Source organism: Alligator mississippiensis, chromosome 3 (assembly GCF_030867095.1).
Source record: "Alligator mississippiensis isolate rAllMis1 chromosome 3, rAllMis1, whole genome shotgun sequence".
Classification (NCBI taxonomy): Eukaryota; Metazoa; Chordata; order Crocodylia; family Alligatoridae; genus Alligator; species Alligator mississippiensis.
Window position 1 is genome coordinate 125,895,329 of NC_081826.1, and position 26,172 is coordinate 125,921,500.

General features: G+C 48.0%; 1 protein-coding gene and 1 long non-coding RNA gene across 3 annotated transcripts in view; one reads left to right on the forward strand and one right to left on the reverse strand.

Moving 5' to 3' along the window:
- Positions 1 to 11,368, forward strand: part of TNFRSF11A (TNF receptor superfamily member 11a) — a 42,308-nt gene extending 30,940 nt beyond the window's left edge. The window contains exons 8-10 of one of the 2 annotated variants that reach the window (XM_019490383.2): positions 880 to 929; positions 4,313 to 5,150; positions 8,361 to 11,368. In XM_019490383.2, the coding sequence (XP_019345928.1) occupies positions 880 to 929; positions 4,313 to 5,150; positions 8,361 to 8,773 (1,301 nt within the window). In that variant the 3' untranslated portion in view covers positions 8,774 to 11,368. Of the gene's footprint in view, positions 1 to 876; positions 930 to 4,312; positions 5,151 to 8,360 lie in introns of both variants that reach the window. The other variant, XM_014606960.3, reaches the window with a different exon arrangement.
- The window catches only part of LOC132249376 (uncharacterized), an 83,667-nt gene that overhangs the window by 55,556 nt on the left and 1,939 nt on the right, over positions 1 to 26,172 (reverse strand). The window lies entirely within an intron of this gene.

Sequence of the window (26,172 nt, forward strand, 5' to 3'; positions counted from 1 at the left end):
GAAAGGTCTTTCATCATTTTTAAGACATTCCAGACTGACCCTTTTAATAGTAGCACTGCTGAATAGGATCTGTGTAGCCACAGAAGCCCATGGAACTGGGAGGAGCCAATCTGTGCATCAGCGTGGATATTAAATGTGTGCTAGAGAACTAGTGAACTAACAGCACAGAAGAAGCAGTGGCTAAATACCTGATGCATATTTAGATAGACAGAAAACCGCCTTGAGATTAAAAACATACGCAAGACTGAAGCAGCACAAAATTGCCTGAAGGTATCCCCCTAAACTAGAGTCTCTCTTCCCATTAAACAGCGATCACAATAATAAAAGCGTCATTGAGTGCAAGCCTTTTCCTTGGAAGATGTTCTGATTAATCAGGTTTCCCAATTAGATACATCCTGATTAAATGGAGTGTGCTGTGTTTTAACCTGCTATCCCATGGCTTTTGTCTGAGATTTCCTAGCCCTCCCTCCCCCAGTCTCCTCATTCCTTTTTGCAAATTTCTTTGGGTCATTCATGTGACATCTCTTGAAATAGACTAACCAACTGTACCATTATAACCAGGTCGGTATTGGGCCAGTCATAGCCTGGTGACATGTGAGCAGGACTGAAGCCCTGGTTGATGTGGAACACAGTTTAACCACATTCTATTTTAGAACTCACAAGACATTTGTTCCAGAAGAAGACGTCCAATTCCAGTTACAATGAATCCTCAGCCAGGCCGTCACTTGGACACTTGAGCAAAGTCAATAAATACAATCGTGACTGCTTAGTTTTCATATAACATGGTGGATTATGAATAACTGTATATTGTTTGATCTGTGATTAACCTAAGAATGTAGCTATGGTGCTTAGAAGGCTATTTTGTTTTCCCTACAGCAGATCTACAGCACTGGGCGAATCAACTATGCAGACAAATAAAAGGGAAAAAGGTAATTTTTTAAATTGTTTTTGTGCTTTCCTAATTCCTTTCCTGGATCCTATAACAAACTCAATACTAAAGCTGTCTTGGAAACAAGATTTCTATTTCACCAAACAGTTCTGGGGTCTTGCTGTTTCTTTCTATTCTAGTAAGAAATGATACCATGTTTCTCTCTCTCTCTCTCAAAACTTAAAATAAAAAGAAATAAAAAAGAAGAGCCAATAGTCTATTGGGTATTGATGTGAGACAGATTCAGAGCAGGGACATGATTTTGGGTTTCTTATCCCATGTGAATGTCATAATCACTAGAGACACGGACAGAAGTGACATTTGTTGTGCAATCAGCCCTTCTGAAAATGCTCTACAGCTGAGCCGTGATGCATGTACATGGCTGCAGAGCACTTTAAAAGTGGTTAATTGTATGACAAATCAGCCCATATCTAACTGAGGGATCAAATGAAGGTGCTTCAAAGTGGGGTACCTTAGGGAACTTGTGTTCCCTAGAGTCAGCCTGCCAGCATGACTGTGGTAGGGTTGTGCGAAATTTTGACGGATGTTTCATTCTGAAGCTGTTTCAATGTGTTTTGAGCTCGAAACAGTGAAATCAAAATGAAACAAAAGGTTTTTGAAACAGCTTTGAAACAAAATGAGGGCACTCGAAACATTTTGAAAGTTTTGAAATGTTTCGAGTTTCGAAGCCGAGTTTGCTTGCAGCTAAACAGAAACTAAGGAGAGGAAGGGGGAAGAGGGGGAAAGGACAGCTCTGATATTGACATCTAGCTCCTGGTTCAGTTCCCCAGCCCCCAGTTCAATTCCTCAGTTCCCTGATTGCTTCCCCAGCTCTTCCCAGGGGGCATGGGCCCCCAATCTGCACACGGGGTTTCAGCAGTCTGCTTCTGCAAGCTGGGGCAGACTTCAGTGCTGCTGCCAGCCCCAGCCTGCTGAAACCTGGCACACAGGTTCAAGGGCCCATGCCCCCCAGGAAGAACTGGGGGAATGAACAGAGAACTGGGGAATCAAACCGGGGCCTGTTTCAATTCACCAGCTCCCTGATCTTTCCCCCAGCTCTCTGATTATTTCCCCCAGCTCTTCCCAGGGGGCGTGGGCCCCTGGATGATGCAGGATGACAGCAAGCTGCCACTGCCAGCTGGGGAGGGCGGTGGCTCTGGGCTGTTTCCCCAGTTGGCAACAGCAGCCTGCTGAGACCCCGCATGCAGATCTGGGGGCTGTGCCCCCGAGGAAGAGCTGGGGGAATGATCAGAGAGCTGGGGAATTGAACTGGGAGCTCTGGCTAACACATGGAGCCACCTCAGCTCTGAGACAGCACACAGTGCCCTGCCAACCCACTCTGCACTCATGCCATGGGGCAGCTGCCATGTGGGTGCCCAGCAGGGGGGGCAATCTCTGCTGCCCTGCACTGCACAGGGGGGCTCTACCATGAGCCCTCAGAGGCCCCAGTTACCACTGCCAGAGCCAGTGAGTGCGGAGCTTTTTTTAAAGCTCCGCACTCACTGGCTGTGGAGCATGCAGATGTCAGCATACTGCTGCTGTCGGCTGGGGCCAGCACCAGCACCCAAGTCTGCCCAGTGCAGCCCATGCTGAGCGCTGGGAAAAACCCAGTGCTGGCGCTGGCCCCAGCCAGCAGTGGCAGCTTGCTGTCATCTCGTGCACAGATCTGGGGGCCCGTGCTCTCCAGAGGTCTGTGGGGTTATGCCAGATTCCTCCCAGGGGGAACGGCCCCTCGATCTGTGTGCAGGATGACAGCAGGCTGCCGCTGCCAGCAAGTGATATGACTTTTGCTTGAATAGTTTGAGTTGTAGTTTCACAAAACGCCCTGCACCTATCCTGTTGAATCTTGTCAGACTTCATGCCCTCAGAAGGGGCTTGCATTCCTGCAACTTTCATCCAAATCAGGCAATAAATGACAAAGTTATAGTCATTTTCATGGTTCCCCATTATAGCCTATGGGCAAAACATTGAAATGCATCGAAACAATGAAACAGTTTTGACAAAACGAAATGGAACAGTGCTTCGAAACAGTGAAATGAAACACTGTCCCTTTGAAACAGTGAAACAGAAGTCGAAACGAAATGGTACTGTTTTGCACAGCCCTAATGATTGGGGTTGGGCTGATGCAGCCCAGCCCCACCCCCAGTGTTGTCTGCAGGAAGGAAGGAGGAAGGACCTTCGGGCTGGGGTTTGCCTGGCCCGAGTTGGAGGGCCAGATTGGGGATTGAGTGGGAGGGGACAGATTGAACCCCTCCCCCCCGACCTTGTGCCCCATGCTTAGCCCTATCCAGCTCAGGTCGCCCTCAACCCTTCTCCTCCCTGCAGATAGCACCAGAGCTGGGAAAGGGTGGGGAGGGGCTAAGGAAAAGAGGTGCAGGCAGGCTCCTCCACTAGACTGTCTCCAAAGTAGATCTTGATTTCTTTCCCCCCGCCCCCAGCCCAACAGATGAACTTGTGTTGGGTCAGCGGGTTACTTTAACTCATAGCACATTATGTGAAGTTCCATGAGTTAGAATGGGACTGGCATGTCTGTCAGCACCCTAGGGTCTCAGTTATTCTGGAAGGAGTTTTCCTCAGATCAAGGATGGAATTTCTGGTAGAGAGGGAACTTTCCCAACAGAGCTTCTTTTGGTCAAAAGTAATGTGTGTGTTTTTTGCAAGAAGTTTCAATTCCAGTGAATCAACATTTTCTGACGCAAAAATGTTTCCTCAAAAAGTCCCCAGTCAGCTCTCCTTGTTTCTCAGTACAGAGACATGTGGCCACAGATTTCTTACTAACCATTCAACAATTACTAGACTACCTAATGAAAGTCAATAGGTGGTCTAGTGGTTACAACACAGTCCGCTATCCTGAGGAAAACCTCCTTTACTTTAAAATGCAATTTTGCTCTGGAAAATTATTCTAAAAATGGCACTAGATGCTCCCATGTTTATTCTCTCTCTCTTTCTCAACATTTTCCATGTCAAAGAGGTTTAGCTTAAAAGTTGGGGGGTGGAACTCTAGCTCCAAGTCTGCGTTCCCTGAGGCTGGCTTGATTCATTCTTTCCTTCACATACATCATCTCCAGTAACACAAGTGTGCCCTCAGCAAGATCTGTGGAAATAAAGTTGAAAACATCTCTGGGTTCTTCAGAGAGACTTGCCCAGGTGTGTTTGATTAGATGTTAGCAATGAATCTAGCCAGAACACACCCCTCCTCATCTCCCCTCTACCCCATAGTCTCTCACAAGAGCAGAATTACACTTTAAGTCTTAAATGTACATGGCACTGCTGAACTTCAGTGACATAAAGATTAAGTTTTTGTAAATTTCATTTCTTCTGCGTTTTAGCAAAAAAAATGCTCTCAGGAGATGTTTAACAAACATTTTTTTTTCTTTTATTTAGGAATCCCCCAAAGATCCTTGCCTGAACCCAAACATGGCAAATACTACTAGGCCTCAGCGTTTGGAAGGAATGTATTTGCTAGCCCACGCTGACAGTTCTTGTTCTGAAGATGCATGTTGCCCAAATGGGCATGCTCTATGTAGAAACAGTAGCCCAGATGCAATCCACTATGAATCTGGAGAGAATACAACCTTGTCTTTAGTAACCGAGTTGGAAGATGACCGTTTCAGGCAGGGTCCCATGGAGGATGAATACGTAGATAGAGCTCCCCATGCCACTGGTTATTTCCCTTTATTGAGCCAGTCTGACAGCAAATCACTATCACCATTTTCAGGGCCACTGGAGGTTGGGGAGAATGATAGCTTGAGTCAGTGCTTCACAGGAACTGAGAGCATGGTGGACTTGGCAGGTTGTTACAGCTCTGATGCTCCATATGGAGCAGACTGCATCCATGCATCCTCAGACAAAAGTCTGCAGCAGTCTTGCAACTGTACATACACTCATGTGAAGGAAACGGAGAACAAGGATACAGATCACTTCTGGATGTACCCTGACTCTGGGTACAGCTGCAAAAGGTGTGGTGTTTCATGTAGAGAATCTCCCAGAAAGGGGAGGCAACCCCATTGTTCAGCAGTAGGCAGCACCACGGCCTCTCCAGAAAATGGACCTTATCCATGTGCCTGTGGCCTGGACTTTCTCTCTGCTGGTCAGAGTACTTTAGCAAGTGATCAAGGCATTGAAGATGATTCCTCTGACAGTCCTGACACAAAGCACCAGAAGACAAACAGAAGTACTTCAGGAGCTAATTGTAACACCTCAGACCTCCCTCTTGCATCAGGTAAGGCTCCTCTTTGATAGGCATGAGCTCCATCTGGTCATGTAGGATTATCCCCTGTGCCTTCCCTGTATTATTTCATTTTGAATCACCATAGAAGGTCTAATTTGATGGAAGGACAGGTGAGAGTACAATGATGTCTTTTCATTTACAGACCTGGCAGCTGATTTGAAAAAGCCAAAGACACTTGTGTTCTAGTGATTTCTGGAAATAGTCTGTACCCAGTGAGGTTTTATGCTGGTGCTGGTCGTTATTCTCTGCCCAGCCCAGAAAACTCCAAATTGTGGCCCCTACTGCAGAAACCAGACAGCTTTGTTATTGAAATATTCGGTGGCACAACCACGTGAATTCATCTCACTTCTGTTTCCTAACATGGTGTCATTTTACCTCCAATAAGAATTGCCAGCGTCTAAAGTCAACAGAAATATAACTGAACGAGGGCACAGAGGAACCAATATTTCAGTGTTTGATGCTTTCTCTTTACTGTAAAACACCACAATTAACTTCTCAATCATGTGAAAGAAATAATTGCACAGATAATCGGATGCAATGTCTCCACCCCTACACACTTCAGTTCCTGTAACAATTCTGGAGCCTGCTTATTGAATGCAGCCAACATACAATAAAGAATAAGATTTTTTTTAGAACTATGGGAAGTGAATAAGAACAAAATTCCTGTCTGAAAGTTGTACATAACATTTTGATTCCTCAGTTTTCTTATTAGTGCCCATGTTGGTTCTCATGCCAATAAACACTCAGCCAGTTCAGTGATTTAAAAGGCAAGTGTTTATTCAATCTATTCATAATTCATTTTAGAAAAACTGTACACTGAAACAATATATAGTTCTTCTACCAACTATATATAGTACTTCTACCACCTCCCCTTCTGTGGGTCATTAGCCTTCTTAAACTGTCTTTTATCCAGGACAGGAGCCCGCTTTTAATGCTTTTAAACCACGTCCTTGGCCTTGATTAGGGTCTCGTAAGTATTATTGTAACACAGATACTACTAATAATTAATCTCTTATCTATATAAACGTTGATTGGTACCCTGGAAGCTTTGAATTGTTGAAGCCAAATGTGCTACAGAACCCCCCTCTCCCTCCCCAAAATATCCTTCATGGAGGGAACTTGAAAATGCTGGAGGAATCTTTCTTAGAGCATTGGTGTTTTCTTTCACTTCACTCTCCCCGTTCTTTATTTCTGATGTCAATGATTTTCTGCAACAGGAGAGAGGTGACACAGCTCTTGTGGAAAGCTGAGTACCTTTGGGACCAAAATGATTGACATCCGAGAGGTGTGCCTGCAGAGCATGTCAGTTTTGGCTCCGGCAGAACATTGCTTCCCTTTTTAAGTCCTAGGATAACAGGAAAAATTGGGGGCCAGCAGGGATAATGGGTGCAATGTAGAGCAGTTGGTTCTGAATTATACCTGTTTAGAAAGTATGTGCAACTTAGTCTGTGTCAGTTCTTTGTGACTCTAAACTACATGGTTACCTTAAGGTGCATTCACATACTACAGTGCCATCTGGTGAAACTTGAGTGTGCACGCACTGTTGCTGATTTCCCAGAAGTTAAATCTGACTGCTGTGGGAGTGGTAGTTGTGTAGTAAGGAATTATGAAATATTTCTCCGAACTGAGATGCACAGAGCTCATCTTTTTCCAGTTCTTGGAATAGCTGTGCTCTGGTGGGAACATCACTGCGTGCTTAAACAGCGGTTCTGTTCTGAATCGCATCCACATAAGTCAAATCATCCTCTGCCAGACCTTGCTAACTGCTGGGATAGAAAATATGGAACACCCTAGAAATAATGTTTTGCCAGTGCTTACACTGTGTTTTGGCAGAGCACCCAACCCTTGAGATCAATGTGCATGCAGGCTGTGGCATGTCAGAGTTAAGAAAGCAAGCTGGCTGAGAAATGGAAAACTTGCACAAAAAATTCACCAAAATGGCTTTTCCCCCCTTCTATTATTCAAAATTTCAATGAGAAGTTTTGACCAGTTCCTTTGTCGGGGATAAAAATCAGAATGTGCCTTGAATGAGCAATTAAGAATCCCATTCAGCTACACGATAGAAATGTGCTAGCCAGATTCTGTTCGCTGGTTTCCCTTCAATGGCAATGAATAACTGCCGTGACGGGTTATAAAAATTGTTTATCTCTAAGTGTTGAAAAGAGGCCAGTAAAACATGCTGAATTTCTAAAATCGCTGAGACACATCCATAACAACACATTAAGTAAACTACAGTAGGAACAATGCATCTTAGAGAGAGCTAAGAATGTGGAGCTAAAAGCCTGTCTTCAGTTTGTTTTTTGGGGGAGGAGGGAAGGGAAAGTTTTATTTTTTTCAGTGATGCTTCTAATTTTCATGAGGCTCAATCCTGCTCTTATTAGGGTTAAGGATAGGCAGGATTAGGCTTTACTGAAACTCTTCTGTCATGGCCAAACCCCTGGTACGCTTAACACGCCATGATACAAGGCCTAGTTCCACAATGTATCCAGCGTAGGTGGAAGCTTGTGCCCTATAAAGTCTTATTAAAGATGGTCACAAGGAACAAATTGCAAGAGTTAGGCCATAGAGTGAAATTTCATGCGTTCTTCATCACCTTTGGGCATAACAGTAAGGGTCATGTTATTGGATACTAGCACTGCTAACATCCATACCTGAACAGCCTGGTGACAACTTATTCAGGTCTTTCAAACTTTATTTCAATAAACTTATTGCATAGCCTGTATAATAAGGTCAATTGTTTGCCAAGGGGGGAAAATTACCATTCTATAAATATCTAAGATGCATGCAGAGGCAGATAATATTTTCCACAAAGGTCATGTTTAGAGCGTTTTCCAGTATATTCTAGTTTTGCAAATCTTGAGAGTAAATTTAAGACTTGGATGGCCTTGCTCAAGGTAACAGGGAGATGAGAATATGTAGGAAAAATCTCCTCTCTTGTCTCCAGGAGTTCAGTTTGAAAGAGAAAAAAATGTCCTTATATCTCAGCTAGATTTTCTTGGAAGACAGGTTTAGTGCTGGAAAGATGATGATAAGTGAGTCCCAAAAGATTACTTTTGATTATAAAGGCACCTGGCACCAAAGAGGAAGGAACACGGAGGAAGAATAAACTACAAGACTGGATCAAATTCACTTAGCTAACTTGTTCATCTCATGAGAGAAAATATTAATCACATGTATGTGCTTTTTCCCTCCTCTCCCCAGGAAATGTGACTGGAAACAGTAACTCTACATTTATCTCAAGTGGACAAGTAATGAATTTTAAAGGTGATATAATTGTTGTCTATCTTAGTCAAAACTCCCAGGAGGGACCAACCACCACTGGAGCAGCTAATGAGAATGTGGGGAGCCCAGTTCAAGAGGAAAACCTGAACCGTTGCGAGACTTTTGCTGGCAACACTCAGCATTACAAAGAAAAGTATGCTGAAATCAATCCAACTTGCCCTGTGGAAAGCGGAGGACTAAATAGCACTGGGGAATATCATAGGTGTCCAGGGCCTGTGGCTCAAGAGGAGAACCAAGACTGCCAAGGCAGGAACTGCTGCCACAAGGGAGCCTCTCAGCCAGTGCAAGAGGAGGGACGACCAGGGCAGTGCTCAGAGAAAGCGCTACTCTGACATGAATCAATGCCTCGCTCATGTTTGGCGAGAACACCATTCCTCCAGGGACACTGAAGAGCAGCCCACAAGCAGCAGGGACGGTGTGTGCAGCTGTGCTGTCAGCTGATAGTCCAGGTGACTGAGGCACACTCATCAGCTCTGGGTCCTGCGCTATTCCTGGCACCCCTTGGAAACTTTATACAGTGGAAAGGACAGGCCTCACGGCATGTGCCTGTGATGCTGGCGCTGTGGAAAGTACACATGGAGACAGACTCTCAAGTGTGTAAAGCTGCCTGTGGTGCTGTTGCTGCAGGAACATCTTTGCAATTGTACTTTCTGTTCTAGACTCTCAGTCCTTTTCTTTGCAGAGACGATGATGGGTGGCAGGGCAATTGGGTCAATGGTAACTGTACTCGGAGGGGGGCTGGCAGCCTGCCCTAGTGTGCGGGCAAGCAAGACCTCAGGCCCGGTGTGTGCTTCTGCAGTGTGAACAGGGATGACTAATATTCTGAGAGCAGCCTGTCAACACAGACTTATATCTTTTTATCCCTGACTGGCATCCAAACAGGGAAAGATCAAACCAAACTATTTGCAGGGCTTTGCTCTTCCCCTGTGCCTCTTTAGGGGCTGGCCATGATGGCAGCCCCATGCATTCAGGATTAGTGTCACTGTTGGCACCTACCCCTCTCTCCTAAAGACAGCCATGGCCTCAGCCTTTCCTAGCAAAATCAGTGCTCTGGGTCTTGAAGACAGACCTGAGGCTATGTTGCCTATCAGCGCTGGAGCTCTGCCAAGCAGGGTGTTGGCTTTTAGGTATTTTGCTCCAACTGAAGTGCAAAGGTATGATCTTTGCAACAGGCAACCAGAAGGGGTGTGCCCTAGAGCATATCTGATGCCTTGTACATGAAAAGCAGCACAGCTCTTGGCTTCTACACACTGCTGCATCACTACCATAACTCCACGTGGATCAGGACCTTGGGATTTTAAGACGGGAGTGGGGGTTCTTGGTGGCCTGTTCTTTGAGACCTTGGAAGTCCAGGGCACAGCTCCAGCTGTGAGGTAGATGCATTTCCTGCAGGTGCATGGAGCAGGCATGAGGCCAGCACATGTTTTACTTCCTTGAGTCCTAGGATTGGCCCTTCTTCAGGAAGATTTTCTTTTAATTAAGTACAGATGTAGCTGGGGTGGGGATCTACCACTGTAGTATACCAATACAGACTAGGGGAAGAGGTGGGGAAGGGCAGATGGACATGGGTGAGGGGGGAAGGGAAGGCTTTCCTTCCCAGGGTACAGCAGCATCAGCTCCTCTTTAGCTGTAGCAGCCCTGTGGCCTGGCTCCCTGTGAGCCAGTGCCCTGTTTGCTCCCTCCCCTTACATACATATTGGGCATGAGGCTGCAATGCTCCCCTGGGGCTTGGGAGCAGGGAAGGAGTACCATCCTACTCACTCCACTTGTTCCTCACCCCTGATGCACACTTGGTGCGGTGCTACCCTGCAGGGTTCCTACAGCCAGGCAGAGACAGTTCAGGACTGCCATGGCAGACTTCGAGCAGGGGTGATCCTGGTGCCCCCTCATAGTTGGTACCCAGGGCAGGTGCTCCACTTGCTCCCCCACCAGTTATGCTACTGTAATTAAGACAATGTGCAGCCAGTTGCTGTTCCTGTGACCAAAATGAATCTATTCCATGTATGTCAGGACCTTTCTCAGGCCTGTGCCTGCCCAAGCAGGCCTTCCATTTTCCATGGGTACTTGTGTTAATGAAGTCAGGGCAGTCAAGCTGCATAGATATGTCCCTGCATGAGCTGGCCACTAGAGTAGTGATTCTCAACCAGGGTGCTATGAGGTCCTTCTAAGGGTGCTGTGGGACGCCACTCAATATTAGCACTGTCAGGTGTGCAAACACCTACACATGAGTCACAAGACAAACCCAAAGATTTCAAATAGGAATCCAAAGAGCCAAAAGCTTTCTGTCCTTTTGTGGTCTTTCTGAGTTTGCACATTTTTTCAGCTCTCTTCTCCCTTAGGGGAGACTTCTAGGGCACAGAGGCAGGACTGGTTGATATTTTTGTTGAGGAGAAGCAGAGCAGAGCTCCTTCTCCATGCAACACTTGATAAAATAGCTGCTTTACATCCTAGTAAGGACTATGGATAGATGGGATGAAATCATGGCACCATCAAAATCACTGGGAGTCACTGAACTCCCACTGAGTTCAGTGAGGCTACAATTTTATCCACAGAATCCTGGGATCCTTGTGGAACAAAGCTTGGAAAGGGATCTAAAAATGAGGATAAAAAAGGAGCATGTCAAGACAGGTATGATGATGATTCCAGGGTTAGAAATGCTTTTCCTTGTCCCTGGCTGACCCCAAAGTGAAGTTGTCAATCCATGGGCATTGCCCTGCTGTGCTGTATAGGTCCCATACCTGGCTGCTCAGTCTCACTGGCCCAGAAGAAATGTCTGCATCTTTTTTAGTTAATTTGTAAGCTCTTTGGGGCAAGGACTGTCTTTCAATGTGTTTGTACCGTGAGGCTTAACAGAATGAGCCTCCATCTTGGTGCTCGGGCTGCTATCATAATACCAGTAACTAATGATAATAAACTCCTAAAGCTTTCTTTGAGTTAAAATGAGAGGTTTATTCAATTACACAGAGAATTCGTTATAAGAAACTTGTATATTTAGCTCATCTAAGCAGTTCAGTGTCCACTGTCTCTCTGTCCCACAACCATGAAAGTGGGTTTCCTGCTAGTGCTTTATATGAACAGGTGGATAAGTCTGTAATTTTTTTTTTTAAAGGAAGACATGGATATAAATCTTCACTTTTCCATTTTTCTAGAGCTCAATTCATTAACAATCCATCTGCAGCTCAGGGTTATATGAGAGTGATGACCACAGCTTGGGTGGAGCGTCTATTTGTAGCACTTAACTTTAAAAGTTGCTGTTTTCATCTGTATCGATAAGAATCCGACCCTAACATGTACGCATCTACTGTCACTACAGTAGCCTGTGACATCTCCAGATAGTCCTCCTGGGAGAAGCATCCAGCATGGCATGTGTGCTAAAACAAGTGAAATGCCAAGTGTAGACTCTCTAAGTACTGGTACAGGCCTCATGCATTTGGGTGCTATAGATCCCTGCAGAAACTGTATTACACACCACCTCCCTTTATCCTTTAAAAATAGCAATATCCTTTTCCTATGTCACGTCTAATGGAGACAAAGGTGCCCTGTACAGTATGATAATCAGAACAGGGAACAAAGAGGTAGGAGGCTTGTATTTTATTCCCCGTTCTGTCATGGATTTATTGTTGACTTGAAGCATGTCTCCTGGTGCTGTATTTAAGTATCTGCAAAACAAGGATGCTGCCACTTACCTACCTTGTGTGACTGTTTGAAGGTCTGTGGTTTTGATATTGTTCCTTGTGGTTATGGGTAAAGATTTGCAGAGGCTGGACTCGGTAGCCCAGTCCTGTGTAACATTTTTAAAATGCTTTGAGGGTCTCCAAATGAAAATGCTGCCCGAGGAACTTTGTGGAAAGAGTAGGTTGCTTGCCACCCCTTGACAGTTGGTAAGAGAAAAAGAAACCCTAAGTTTAAATCATTAATTGTGAGAAAGGCAGAGCTTGTTCCTGCCATGTTTCCTGTTTAGAAAAGAAAACATGACTAATAAGGATAATTAACTTGCCCTTGTCTAGGGAATGCTATGAACAGGGTCACCAGAAAATGAGTAGGGCATTCTGCCAAGCTGTCTGAGATTTTCCAAGCAATGCCAGACCCCTCCCACAGATCCAGCCTGGATTACCACACCTCTGTCCCTCTTTCCAAGGTTCCTGCCATACAAACTAAGCTTCAGCCAAAAGGATAGTACAACCTCATTATTATGAACCCCCAAGGACAGGGAGGAGAAGCTCATTAAAAGAGGGAGTTTGCTATCACAGGGTTAGTCAACTTGCTGTATTGTAATAATGAAAACAGTTGTCTCCTGCTCTTGGGATTGTTAAAAGCATATCCTTGTTATATAATGATGTTTGTTATATAACAAGGTTGTCCTATAATAAATAGAGTTATTTCTGAGTCCATCAGCAAAGCCTTAATGCTGACCTTTGTGCTGAAAAGCTGTTACAGGGTGACCCACAATCAGCACTGCACTGTGCATCACTCCCAGCCTGGAAACAAGACCCTCAATGGAAACGTCTGTGCAGTATTATTTGGTCTGTATTTCCCCTGAAGTACCAAGCACCAACATTTCCCATAGACTTCAGCTGCAGGTACACAGCACCTCTGTACAATCAGCCTGTTAACTGGGTAAAAGTATTTCAATTATTCCCACCAAGAGGCTGCAACGGTTACATTAGATCTCACCAGCTCCAGTTAAAAAGATTTTTCATACTGGAGGGCTGTCTTGAATTTTTTTTTCTTCCTTTTGTCTGGTGCTGTTCTTAATGAGGTAATAAATGCATTTTGCTCTATAAAGCACATTTTTTCTTACAAAAAGAATTGACTCTATCCCTTTCCTACTTTGAGAGTTTTAATATATTGTATTACATCCTTTCCTTTCCCTCTTGTCTGACTGGATAACTAGCCACTGGTGTATTGTTGGCTGTAACTGAGCCATAGCTCATCAGGGGACATTCTGGGAAGTGAGTGGTGGTAAGAGAGTGGTGTCCTTGCTATTTCAAAAGACTGAAAGTATTGAAGTACTGCCCAAATTTGGCAAATGCTTCCAGCCAAAAAAACACATTTTTCAAAAAGCCAGAATGTTTTGACATTTTCAAAACAAAACACTTTTGCTTTTTATTTAAAAATGTTATCTACATTTTAATAAGGCTGCAACCCAAAATAGATTGCATTATGGACAATCGAACTACATCCTTTCAGCTTTGTTGCTGTTTTTATTTTGTCAACCGCCCATCCCACCATCGCCCAAAAAGAAACCCAACTGAAAACCCAACTTCATTTTATTTATTTTTTTAAGATGAAACTCAATTCAAGTGAAATTGGTCATAAGCAGCCACCCAAGAGAGAAGCCACAAGTTAGTTCACAAAGGACATAGCTTTCATGTGCAAGTGTTCAGAGTCAGGCCCTTCAATCCATAGTGAGCTGCTAAGGGAAAGTTGCTGAGTACTGGCTATTGTCAAATCAGTCTCTGTCTCATGTATCAGCATCCCCACACTTCAAAATGGTGGTGGAGCTGCTTTAACTAAAGTTTGCTTGATGAGCTTTAGATAAAGTACCCCCACTGCCATTTTGAAGCGGGGGATGCTGATACACAGATGCTCCAGGTGCTTTTGGAGCTGCTCTAATTAAAGTGCTCCTCCCCCCCCACCCCCAGAGCACATGTAAAAACACCCTTTCACACTTAGTGTATTATATAGACCAGTGATACTCAACCATTGTGCCTCAGCACCCTGGGCCGCATCCAGACAAGTGCAGCTGTGCAGTATGTGGCACTGCAGATGCATCTGCGGTGCCACATACCACACATTCAGCTGTTCTCTGTGCTGCAGGGTAACAGCATTTGGGGGGGGAGGTTTTGACCCCTGGATATCCCAGGGTCAAAAAACCCCATACACAAAAAAAAGAAAAGAAAAGAAAAGAAAAAAATGTGTGGTAACACACATGGGGTTACTGCGTGCTGTTGCAAACTGGAGCCTGGCTAGCCAGAGCCATGCTCTGGCTGCTGGCCAGGCTCCAGGTGGTAGGATCAGCACTGCTGCAGCCCCAGGAGGCCCCCAGGACCCCAGGTAAGATCTGCTCGGGTCAGCCCAGTGCTGGCCCCAGCCTCCCCTACCCCACCCAGGTAACCTGCCATGCGCCAGAGGGCACAGGACACAGGCATTCCCTGGGGACAACTACCAGTGGCACAAGGTGTCCTGCTGCTAGTTGTCGCCAGGGAACCAAACATCCACGCTGGTGTGGACATAGCCCGGGCAGGAGTGCCTTTAGATCCTTTCAAGGGTGCCGTGGGGTGCAACACAATGTTAGGTGTACAAACATAACTCACAAAATAAACCCAGAGATTTCAAGTAGGAATCCGTAGCGTCAAAACCATTCTGCCCTGTTGTGGTCTTGAGTTAGCAGCAGAAGAATTGTTCTATCACTTTCGTGTAGTCAAAAAACAAGTGGAAACTGTGGGTGTTTGTACACATGCACATGCCGCAATGGTGAGTGCTTTGAAAAGCGCCTGGCACTGCGACACTTGCAGTTGTATAAGTGGCAAAATGCGTGTCAGCACTGAGAAAATGGCAGCGATGCGCTTTTGAACTAAAACAGATCAGAGACACTTTAGTTCAAAAGTGCACTGCCACCATTTTCTGTATGCTGACACACATTTCACTGATTATACAACTCAGTCCAACTCACGCACATCAGCTCACTCCATTAATTGAGTCTGCTCCAATGCTCCGAATCACTGACATGTCCCTGCACAAAAATGTACGTGTATAAATGCCCTAAGAGCTGGCATTTTCTGAGTGGTGCCCTGAGTCTCAGAAGGTTGAGAACAACTGATGTAGACACTTCGTTATGAACTCTTGGTTTAAACATTTGTTCATCTCTAATTTATTATTGCAGGCACTTCTACAGCAAGAAAGCTCTTGCTGCAGTTTGGAAATATAAAGAACAATTTCCTTTAAGGCTTTTATGTATTTGCATCATTTCTGTAACCTGTGAGTTCATGGTGAATGAACTGCACAGCAGATGGAGATCAGACTGAAAGGCTACAAGAAAAATTATCGCTAACGGAGTTGTCCACTTAAGAATGCAGCTGCCCTCCAGCAGACTTGCAAATTCTCTGCTTTGAAAATCCTTTTAGTACTGCAGGGGGATGTAATGGATTCAACTGTCTCCAATGAACTTCTCAGCAGGAGCCTCTTGGGGTGTGTAGAGAGGTTACATTTTTCATGCAATGAGGCCCCTGAAGTCACTTTATGGCCGTAAGGCTTAAGGAAGCAAATGTTCATGGCTGCAGGGCACTTTTAAAATGGCCCCTTTCATCCCCTATAGAGTCAGGCACAGTCAATCAATTACTAAACCATATACAAATTTATTATTGCAACAAAACCACTGAAGGGTAAGGACAAAAATTATTTTATATATACACATACACACAACCAATTATTATTTAAAAATACAGATGTATACAGATGAAGAATAGAACAATCCGGAACAAAGGATATTGATTGGGCAACCTTATAACTCTATTAATATACAAACTATTGCTTCAACTTATTCACAAAAAGTATAAGGCACAGTCTACAAATATAACCAGCAATCCTTAGCCTACCTGGGTGCCCTCCAGGGCGGGGGCCCCACTCCCAAGGTGGAAAGGAGGTAGGGGACAGAAAAGGAGAGAGAGACCCCAAAGACTCCTAAGCTTCCTCCTCTATCACCCAGGAGCGGCCCACGTGGTGCCCCTTCACAACCCTGGGGGGTCCCTCCCCTGTTGGGACCCTCTCTCCAGGGTAACTTACTACTCCACAGTCCCGGAGGGTTGCTTCCCATTCTCCAGGTTGAGCTCTGTTCCCTGCCAGGCTTTCTTGCCACTCAACTCTGCTGCTGTCAGCCTGGCCTAGGGCCACGTGCACCACTGCATGTAGTGGGCACTTTGCCTTGTGCTAGGGGTTGGAGGCCCAGACAGCCTTGTGCAGCACTGGGGCTCGGTCTGCTCCCGGACCCTCTGGGCAGTGTCATCTGCACTGAGTTGCTGTCCTGAGCCACCTCAAGTGGCTCCCAGGGTCTCTCATCCTCTGTGCAGAGCCTCCTGCACCAAGCTCCCGGCCTCGTGCTGGGGGTTATAGACCTGAGCCACCCAAGGGGCTCCAAAGATCCTGCTCCATGCACCGGCGTGTGCACCATGTGTCTGGCTGCATGCCAGAGGTTGCAGACTTGAGCTGCCTCATGCAGCTCCCAGGGTCTGGATGCCGTGCACTGTGCTGCTGGAGCCATCTGCAGCTCCTTGTAGATAGAAGTCTTCAGGGGCTCTTCCTTGGCTCCTGCTTCGCCTGCTGAGCAGCTCTCCTCAGCTCTTCTTCTCTTTTCTGTGTCCCCAATGCATCTCCCTTGTGCTAGGCACACAGCTCCTTTTGTGCTCCCTTCTGCTAGGCATGCAGCTCCCCTGAAGTCTTCCAGATCTGGCCGTTTGTAGTCTTCAATCAGGTCCAGTGGAGCTCTTCTCCCCCTCCCCTCAGGAAAGAGGCATGACTTTATTTCTCTTCCTGCCTCCTGATTGGTGGATGGGCTTCACCAATTGAAACAGCAGGATCTCAAGCCTCAGACTCAACCCAAGCTCTGAAAGGTAAGCGTGCTACAAACTAAAAGAGCCCCAGTGCCCAGAGCAGGGCCCGGGAAAGGGAGGAGACCCCCAGTGTGAGACTGGGGAACTGGAGCCTGTAAGGGTTCAGCTCCCATGAGAGATAGTGAGCCCTGGGCTGCCCAGTGCAGGGCGCCAGGCAATCGAGGAGAGTCAAAGGCACCTCTGGAGAGAGGCTCTCGCAGGATCGGCTTCCAGGGGACGAGCCTTGGCTGCTTCAGAGAGGAAGCGTGAGTTGCTGGGGAAGCGGGCCCTACAGGGGAGGCATACTCACATCCCAGGGCCCAAAAGGGGAGGGGCTCCAAGGAAACCCCTTGGGGAGATGCTGAGCTCACTCCCTATTTTGGGTGATTGTTGTTGTGTTAAAGTTGTGTTGTGACTGTTGTGTCAAGCTATGGGTATTCTTTAAGGAAGTTTATATGGTTTATATGTTCTTAATGTGTTAATATGTATATTTGTATTGTTACTTGGTAGGTCTAGGAAATATCATTATTAACTTATCTGGGTTGTATAAGTTGAGTCCCCATATGTGTTTGTTGTGTTGTAACCTTAACTATCTTGTTCAATGTGTAACCAGGCGGTACTCCAAGAGGTATTCCCTCTCCAATTGAAGGGATCAAAACAGGTGCACAAATGCTGTGGGAGGTGTAGGGACTCTCCTCCCGCTATAGAGCAGAGCCAGACCACCACTGGGTACTTAACCATATACCTTTTAATGAAAGAACAGTACTGGGAACATAACCAGTATAAACCAGGGGGTATAGGGGACACTACAACGCCCCAAGGGGGCAGGATTCAACAAAGGTTAGACACTTACAATCAGAGACATATTCATCCAGTTGACAAAAGACAGGGTTAACAAAATATAAAACACAAACAGCAGAACAAACAATACTGGCTGGTGAAATATAAAAGGCACAAAATACAAAATGTCAAATAACAAGGAATATAGGGCCTGGGTACCTGGAGGGGGGAGAAAGGAGGAAAACACAATGCCCTCTTTCCACTGCAATAAGGATTTCTTTTTGTTACTTCACTCACCCCAGCTGGGGCTTGAACGCAGATCTCCCACATGGTAGATAGACTCTCTACTACACAGACTACCAGTGCTGGTACTATACCAACCTGCTAGGGGTCTTGACCTTCCAGGATCCCCAGCCTCATGTCAAGCTGCCTGGCCTCTTATTGGAGGAGCTGAAAGCAGATCTGGGAACCTCTCAGGTCGCTGCTCAGATCCTTGCTGGAGCTGGGGAGCCTCTCCTGCTGGCTGCAGCCTCTTGTAGGGGATCCTGGAGCCCAGCAAGGAGCCTCTCCTGCTGGCCGCACACCACGCTGCTGAGGGTCCAACTGCTGCCTGCAGGTCCCACTCCTTCAGGGTCTTCTGGGGCAACTGCTCCCACCCCCCTGGCCCAGCTCTTTGCCAGCTCTTTGAGACTCCTTCCTTGTGGTCCCTTGCTGGTCTCTCCTGAGTCAGCTGCGCTGCCCCTTTTATCCCCCTCCAGGTGACCCAAGGGACCAATCAGGGAACATGGAGGGTGAGTCTCTGGGGCCTGATTGGTGAGGAAAAGGAATTCCAAGTCCTCCAATCATCTTTTACCCTTTCAAAACTCCTGGGCTAAGTCACTGCCAGCTAGCCCATCACAGATGTATTAATTATTATATATGTTGTAAGTTTATATGGTTTATGTGAATTGTGGGATAGCATATGTAGTGATATATGCTAAGCTTTATTGTAAATATTTCATGTTTTATCTTAAGTATTTATTATAGTAATAAATTGTATATAGTTAAACACTCAGTCTCAGCCTGGCTCTGTAGAGAGGAGAGGGAATTGTTCTAGTAGCCAGCCCCTCTAACACCACCCTGCTTGACCTCCACCACTGTCATTAGAGAACAGGGCACACCCCTTTGGGTGTACCTGGGCTACACCAGTTTCATCACATCCATGATGCCAACAAGTGACAACCCATGCCACTGCAGAGCTCAGTGAGTCGCAGTGCTAGGAGACTGAGTTTATGCATGTGGTCCTAAACCGCTGGGCAGCCACGTAATCTTCTGACTGGTGGCAGTGGTTTGTCCCATAAAAAGGATGTAGCCCTCCCACCCAGGAGTGGTGGGGCAGGCTAGTGCCCAACCCCCATGACATGCCAAGCCACAATCCAAAGATGCTTCCCTGGGGCAACAGGAGCAGGGATCCCACAGGGGGACCCATGTATGGGAACTATGGGGAAACACTCCCCATAGCACACTGACTGGGAGATGCTGGGAGGCAAGGGGGCCCAAAGACAGGAGACATGGCAAGTGGGAGCCACTGAACCATGGTCTGAGGATGCAGAAAGGCACCCAATAGGGCCTGTTCTGGGGTGCAACAGTGGGCGAGGGGAGCTGCCTGAGCCCCAATGCCAGTGCCATCAGGGACAACAGTGCCCTTCCTGGTCCCACCCACTGCCCCTGGCTGCTGGTGGTTGCCCTGGAGGTGCAGGCCCCTCAAGCGGATCCAGGCCAGTCCTGAAGGGATGCAGAAGTGCTTAGAATGGAGAGGAGAGCACAGCCTGCCAACCTGTTGGGCCAGGCTGTTGCTGGGACAGTGTCTCCCACTACAGCCTGCTTGGCTCCAGCTCGCCCAGCCACCAGCCATGGGACCTGGGGGGTGGAAAGCTCTTCAGCTCCCAGTGGTCCCCTTCCTTGCCCAGGTCCCACTGTGGAGGAGGGGCACAGCCTTGGTGGGGATAGGTAGTCCCCAAGCTCAGGCCGACTGTATAACATGAACCCCAGACATGGGTGAGGGTCACAGAGCTGCAGCACTCAAAAAGGGAGACTGAGCCCCAGGGCCAAGGGCCAGAGAGTCCCATGAGGGAGAGCCAGAAGTCCATGGTGTATGCTGTAGTGTTGCCTCCTGGCCCACAGCCCTTCCCCTGCCTCCAGCCCATCAGCTGCCTCCCACCACACAGCTCTCAGATGGGCAGTGGGTCCGGGATCACCCACCTGTCCAGCCTCTACATGGAGGAGTCCTTGATCTTCACTCCCAAGGCCAGGGAGTGGTATGCCAGGTGAGAAGGCCCTGTACTCCGTGCCTCCCCTCCAGGGTTGTGTTGTTCTTCAGTTCTGGCCCTGCAACAATCCCCCTGACCCCAAACCCCTCCACCCTCCCTGTCTTAACCGCCTCTTCCAGGGTCTTTCACCCCTTTCTCTGACCCCCATATGCCCTCCAAAGATTTGCTGGTTTGTGTTGATTGAGAAGAGGGAACATGTTCTGCCATGGGTAGTGTTCAGCAGGTTTTCTTTATTAAAAAGAATGTTTGGCAACTTCAACATTAAAAACTGAGGCATGTCTCTTCCTCATGCCACTTTCCCTCAAACCCTGTTTTGTGCCTCCAGGGCTGAAGACCCATGACTCAGTGTTAGGGCATGGGCACTCAGAGCCCTCCAGCCCTACTCTTTGAAGTAACTCTGGTCTGTGAGGATGAGAACATAATCAACTAGGGCTTTGTAGATATGGCCAGCCTTTTGCTGTGGTGCCGAGACCCCCAACATCGGTGGAGGGCTCCCCCTCTCTCCCATCCCTGTGCTGAGTGTGCTGTCACTGACAGGTCTGGTCAATGCACTGGGCCTCCTCAGCCCAGGCTTCACAGAATACCTCCACCCTCGTGTCTCAGACGTTGTGGAAGATGCACACAGTGATGATGAGTTGTGTCAGGTTCTCCTCGTCCTGAGCACACATTGAGAGCCCACCAGTATACTTTGAGGTGGACAAAGGTGCACTCCACAGTCATGCAGCACCTGCTTAGGTGGTAATTGAAGTGCTCCTTCCAGAAGTCTAGCTGTTCCCCAGAGGGCTTCATCAGTCAGGCAAGGAGGGGATAAGCTGGGTCACCAATGTTTGCAGATGAAGCAGTTTGCCAAGACATCTTGGATGAACAGGCACACAACCTGGGTGGCCCCTTTGGCCATAGACTTGCCCATGCTGAACTGGTTGGTGATACAGCAGAGACTGGTGGTGATGGCCAGCTTCATGACAGTGATGGCTGCCCCCTTCTCCAGAGTGAAGGGTAGCTGCATGCTGACATCCTGGCATGTGATGAGGAAGGCCACCTGGGTGACAATGTCCATGAAGGTGGTCCGGCGTGTGCAGAAGGTCTGGAATCACAGTTGCCCAGGTGCCAAGACGATCTGCTCCCACAAGTCAGTGCTGGTGGTGCGGGCCCAGAACTGGTGGTTGACCATCTGGAGATGGTGCCAGAGCACCCCAGCATCCATGGCATCCTCATCCTCAGCCATGTGAAAGTCAGTGGCACAGCCCAGGACACTTGGTGGTTATGAAGTGCAGTGGGTGACAAGACACAGGACAGCCAGCTAGTGGCTTGTGAGGGTGGGTACCATGGTGACCTACTGCTGCATCAAGTTCAGCTGGACAGATGTGATATCCGCAGAGGAAAGAGTCATGCAGGATGACCAGCAGGACCTGCCACAACTCCTGAGCTCCCCTGCTTGGTCACATGCAGTGGAACACTATGGTGGGCGTGAGGTGGCTAGTTCACTCAGCGATGAGCCTGTGACGGCAGTGAGTGTTTGCGCATGTGCTTGCCCTGCGTCCCATGATGGATGCGGGGCTGGGAGCAGGGGAGAGTCCATGGTCATGTAGCAGGGGGCTGGGAGAGACCCTTTCCCTGCTTCCCCCCAGTGCACCCAGCTGGGCTGCTTGCTCCCCCAGGACCAGGGGAGGTGCAGGGAGATAGACCCCTTCCCCCACACAGCATGCTCAGGCTGGCGGGTGCCCCCCTCCCCCCCCCCAGTCCCAGGCACACCTCAGGAAAAGAGATTTCCCCCCACACACACACAACCAGCACTCCCAGCCAAGCTGCCAGCTTTCCCAGTCCTGGTGGCACTGTGGGGAGAGACACCATGTCCCCTTCCCTCCCCCCAGCCAGGCTGTGGCTCTCACTGGCTGGAGGGAGGAGGTGGTGCTGGGATGCGAGGCTGTCACTGACAGCCCAAGAGCAGGACCAGCTGCTTGGCTATGGCTAGCTCCTTGGGCTACACTGGGAGGTGTGTGGCAGTGCTCCCTGTTGTCTGGCCTTGGCCAGTGTAGGGAGGCTCCGAGCCGCCCTCGCCAAATGTTGAGTGTTTGTTATCTTTGATTTGCAGGGTAACTTTTAGTGCATTGTGGGCACATCTATATGTGCCCCCATGGCACAGTTGTTACCATGCCATAGGAAGTACTAAATGACAGTGCAGTAACAGCCATTACTGGGCTGTCCCAGCGGCACACGGTTATTTTTATCCACTATGTTGCTGTAGCAATGCACTATAATGAGGGAGCTCGTCACTGTGGTGATGTAGCAGCAGCGTCACAGTTTGTGCCTCCCGGTGCTACATCACCATAGCATGTCGCTATGGCCATGTAGTGTCTCATGTAAACGTGGCCTGTGTAAAGCACAAAAGTGCCCAGGCGCAAGTGCCTTCCTGCACTTCTGTACACACCCTTGAGAGTGCCTTATGAAACTTTGTCCTTCTCTTCTCACCCCAGGGCCACGGGTTCTCTGCTAAAGGGACAGTCCTGTATTATACACTAGAAACTCACTCAATAACATCATCTCCTGACATGACAATATATGCTTAGAGGACCTGTTCTTTCCATTTGAAGGTGTGTTCATTTAACTTCTACACTAGTTTAACAGTTTGGACCTGGCTGTGGTGAGAGACACACAGGTGGAAGCCCAGTGCTCCCCTGTGAGCCCCAGGATCCCCAGGACCCCCAACTACAGAGTATAGCTAGGAGGTAAGCGGGGCCCACAGTGGGAGGGAGTTAGCACAGCTGAGAGGAGCTGAGGGGGGCCACCCCCTCCCCTCAGCTCCTACTTGGCCCAGCCCCCCAGGGAGCCACAGGACCAGAACCTCATGAGCAGAATGTGCAAACAGGTGCACTCTTGGATGGGTGCACAAGTTAGTGCGGGAATGCATGCAGGAGGGGCCCATGGCCTCGAGGGAATGGTTGACACAGTAGTAGCCAAACTACTACCTGTGCAATGGTGGGTGGGACACGTTACACCCCAAAGTCCCCCCCTACAATTGGATCCCTCCCCTCTTGTACTTCCAAGGCCTCCACCCAGATGCAACCCATGGTTCCAGCCTCCATTCAGACAGAGCCCCTGGCTCTCGGCTGTGGGGGCTGCCTGGCATGACTCCAGGTACATGGGATCAGGAGCAATGTGGCCTTCCCTTGTGAGGTTTGCTCCATATTGGAGTCTCTGGAATGCCAGATAGTGGAGCTCCAGACCATGGTGCAGAGGCTGCATGCCATCAGGGATGGTGAACAGGAGACTGACTCCTACTGCCAGGCCCTTCACCCCAAAAAAGAAGAGGGAAGACCTAGGTCACCTGCCAGGACAAGGAAGGCCAAGAGGCACTCCCATACTGTCCAGCCAGCGTGTTGGACCAAGGTTATCTCCAGCTTCAAGGCTCACTATACTGGGGTCACCACCCTCCTCAATCTCTGCAACAGGTACGAACCTCTTGCAGCACCAGTAGAGGCTGCAGAACTGCCAGCTTCTGCAAGTGAGGAAGAAACATGACCAGCTATCATCCCTAAGATAAAACGCAGAGTGGTTGTTGTGGGGGAATCCCTCCTGAGGGGGACAGAGGGAACAATCTGTTGCCCCGACCCCTTAGCCTGGGTGGTCTGCTGCCTCCCAGGAGTCTGTATCTGGGATGTGGCTGAGAGGATCCCAAAACTTATCTGGCCCTCTGACCACTACCCCATGCTTCTTATCCATGTGGGCACAAATGAAACAGGTTGTAGCCATCCCAGCCAGGTCATGGATGACTACAGGGCTCTGGGAGCAGGGCTCAGAGGGTTGGGGGTACAGGTGGTTTTTACCTCAAGCCTTCCATGCTAAACAAAAATGAGTATGATATCATAGGGATAATGGAGACCTGGTGGGACTCCTCTTATGACTGGACTACGGGTATAAATGGCTGTACCCTGTACAGGAGAGAGTGTTCTGAAAAAAAGGGGCAGGGGTGTAGCTCTCTATGTGATGGAGAGCTACATTTCCCTACAAGCTGAGATTGGCACCCAAGGAGAATGACTGGAGACCCTTTGGGTTAGAATACGAGGGGAATGTGATGAAGGGGATACAATGGTAGGAGTCTACTACAGACCTCCAAATCAGGAACAAGAGTTTGACCAAGAATTCACCAGGGAACTGGCTGAGGCTGCACGCTCTCAGTGCATGGTTGTCATGGGAGACTTCAAGTACCCGGACATCTCGTGGGAAGAGCACTCGGCCAAATCCCATCAGTCTCAAAGCTTCCTTACATGCGTGGATGAGCTCTACCTGTCTCAAGAAGTTTATGGGCCGACAAGAGGTAAGGCGCTGCTGGACCCATACTGGCCAAAGGGGATGATCTAATCAGCAACCTAAGAATCAAAGGGAAGCTGGGTGACAGTGACCACAAGACTAATTTCACTATCCATCGCAAAGCTGGCAAGTCAGTCAGCAATGCAGAAGTCCTTGACTTTAGGAAAGCTAACTTTCATAAACTCAGGCAGCTAGTTACAGAGGCCCTGAGAGACCATGATTTCACAGGGAGGGGAGTTCATGATGAGTGGCTGCTCCTTAAGGAAGCGATCCTGGAAGCACAAGGGGAGTCCATCCCAACCTGTAGGAAAGGTGGTAAAAGGGCTCAACAACCCCCTTGGCTCAACAAGGAACTCACAGACCTCCTATGTCTAAAAAGAGAGGCTTATAATGGATGGAAGATGGGAAACCCCACAAAGGAAGAGTATTCTGCACTGGTCTGCACCTGCAGGGAAAGCCAAGGCTTCAACTGAACTCCAACTGGCTACACATATCAAGGACAATAAAAAGTCCTACTGCAGATATGTGGGGAGTTGAAAGAAAAGCAAGGGCAACATTGGCCCCCTGCTAAACCAAATGGGGTAACTGACTACTGACACCCAGGAAAAAAACAATCTGTTTAACGTTTACTTTGCATCGGTTTTTCACCAGCCCAAAGGGACCACCCTGTCTAATGTGATGCGGGAAGTCCAGGGTAAGGATGAATATATACCCACCATTGGCATGGATCTTGTGAGGGAGCATCTTGAGAGGCTGAATCCCTACAAATCAGCTGTTTGGGATAGATTGCACCCAAGAGTGCTAAAAGAATTGGCAGACCTCATAGCGCAGCCACTGGCAAGGATATTCAAAAACCCGTGGCACTCGGGCAAAGTACCTGAAGATTGGAAGAGGGCCAATGTGGTGCCTATCTTCAAGAAAAGGAGGAAAGAAGACCCAGAAAACTACAGGCCAATTAGTTTTACCTCAATCCCTGGGAAAATCCTGAAAAAAAATTATCAATGAAACCATTCTTGACAGTAAACAGAAGGCAATAGTCTGAGGAATAGCAAGCACGGGTTTGTTGCAGGTAGGACTTGCTTGACCAATCTCATTTCCTTCTATGACCAGGTGACCTATCACCTGGACAAAAGAGAAGAGGTTGATGTCATATATTTGGACTTCAAAAAAGCCTTTGACCTGGTGTCCCATGATCTCCTCATGGAAAAATCAGGTAACTGCAGCCTCGACTGCTCCACAGTCCAGTGGCTGGGGAACTGGCTCCGAGGTCAGACCCAGAGAGTGGTAGTTGAGGGAAACAAATCAACATGGCGCTTGGTGATCAGTGGTGTCTCCCAGGGCTCCATTCTTGGACCTGTACTCTTTAATGTCTTCATAAACAATCTGAACACTGGTGTCAGAAGTGGACTAGCTAAGTTTGCTGACAACGCCAAACTTTGGGGAAGAGTGAGGCTGACCTCAATAGGCTTGCAAGGTGGGTGAATGAAAACCTGATGGCATTCAATACAGAGAAATGCAGGGTGCTCCACCTTGTGGGGGGAAAAAACCTGCATCACACTTATAGGCTCAGCAATGCTACACTCACTAGCACCACGACCGAAAGAGACTTAGGGGTCATGATTGACCACAAGCTGAACATGAGCCACCAATGTGATACCACAGCTGGCAAAATGAAAAAAAACTCTGGCTTGTGTCTACCTGTGCATCTCGAGCAAGACCTAGGATGTCATACTTGTACTGCACTAG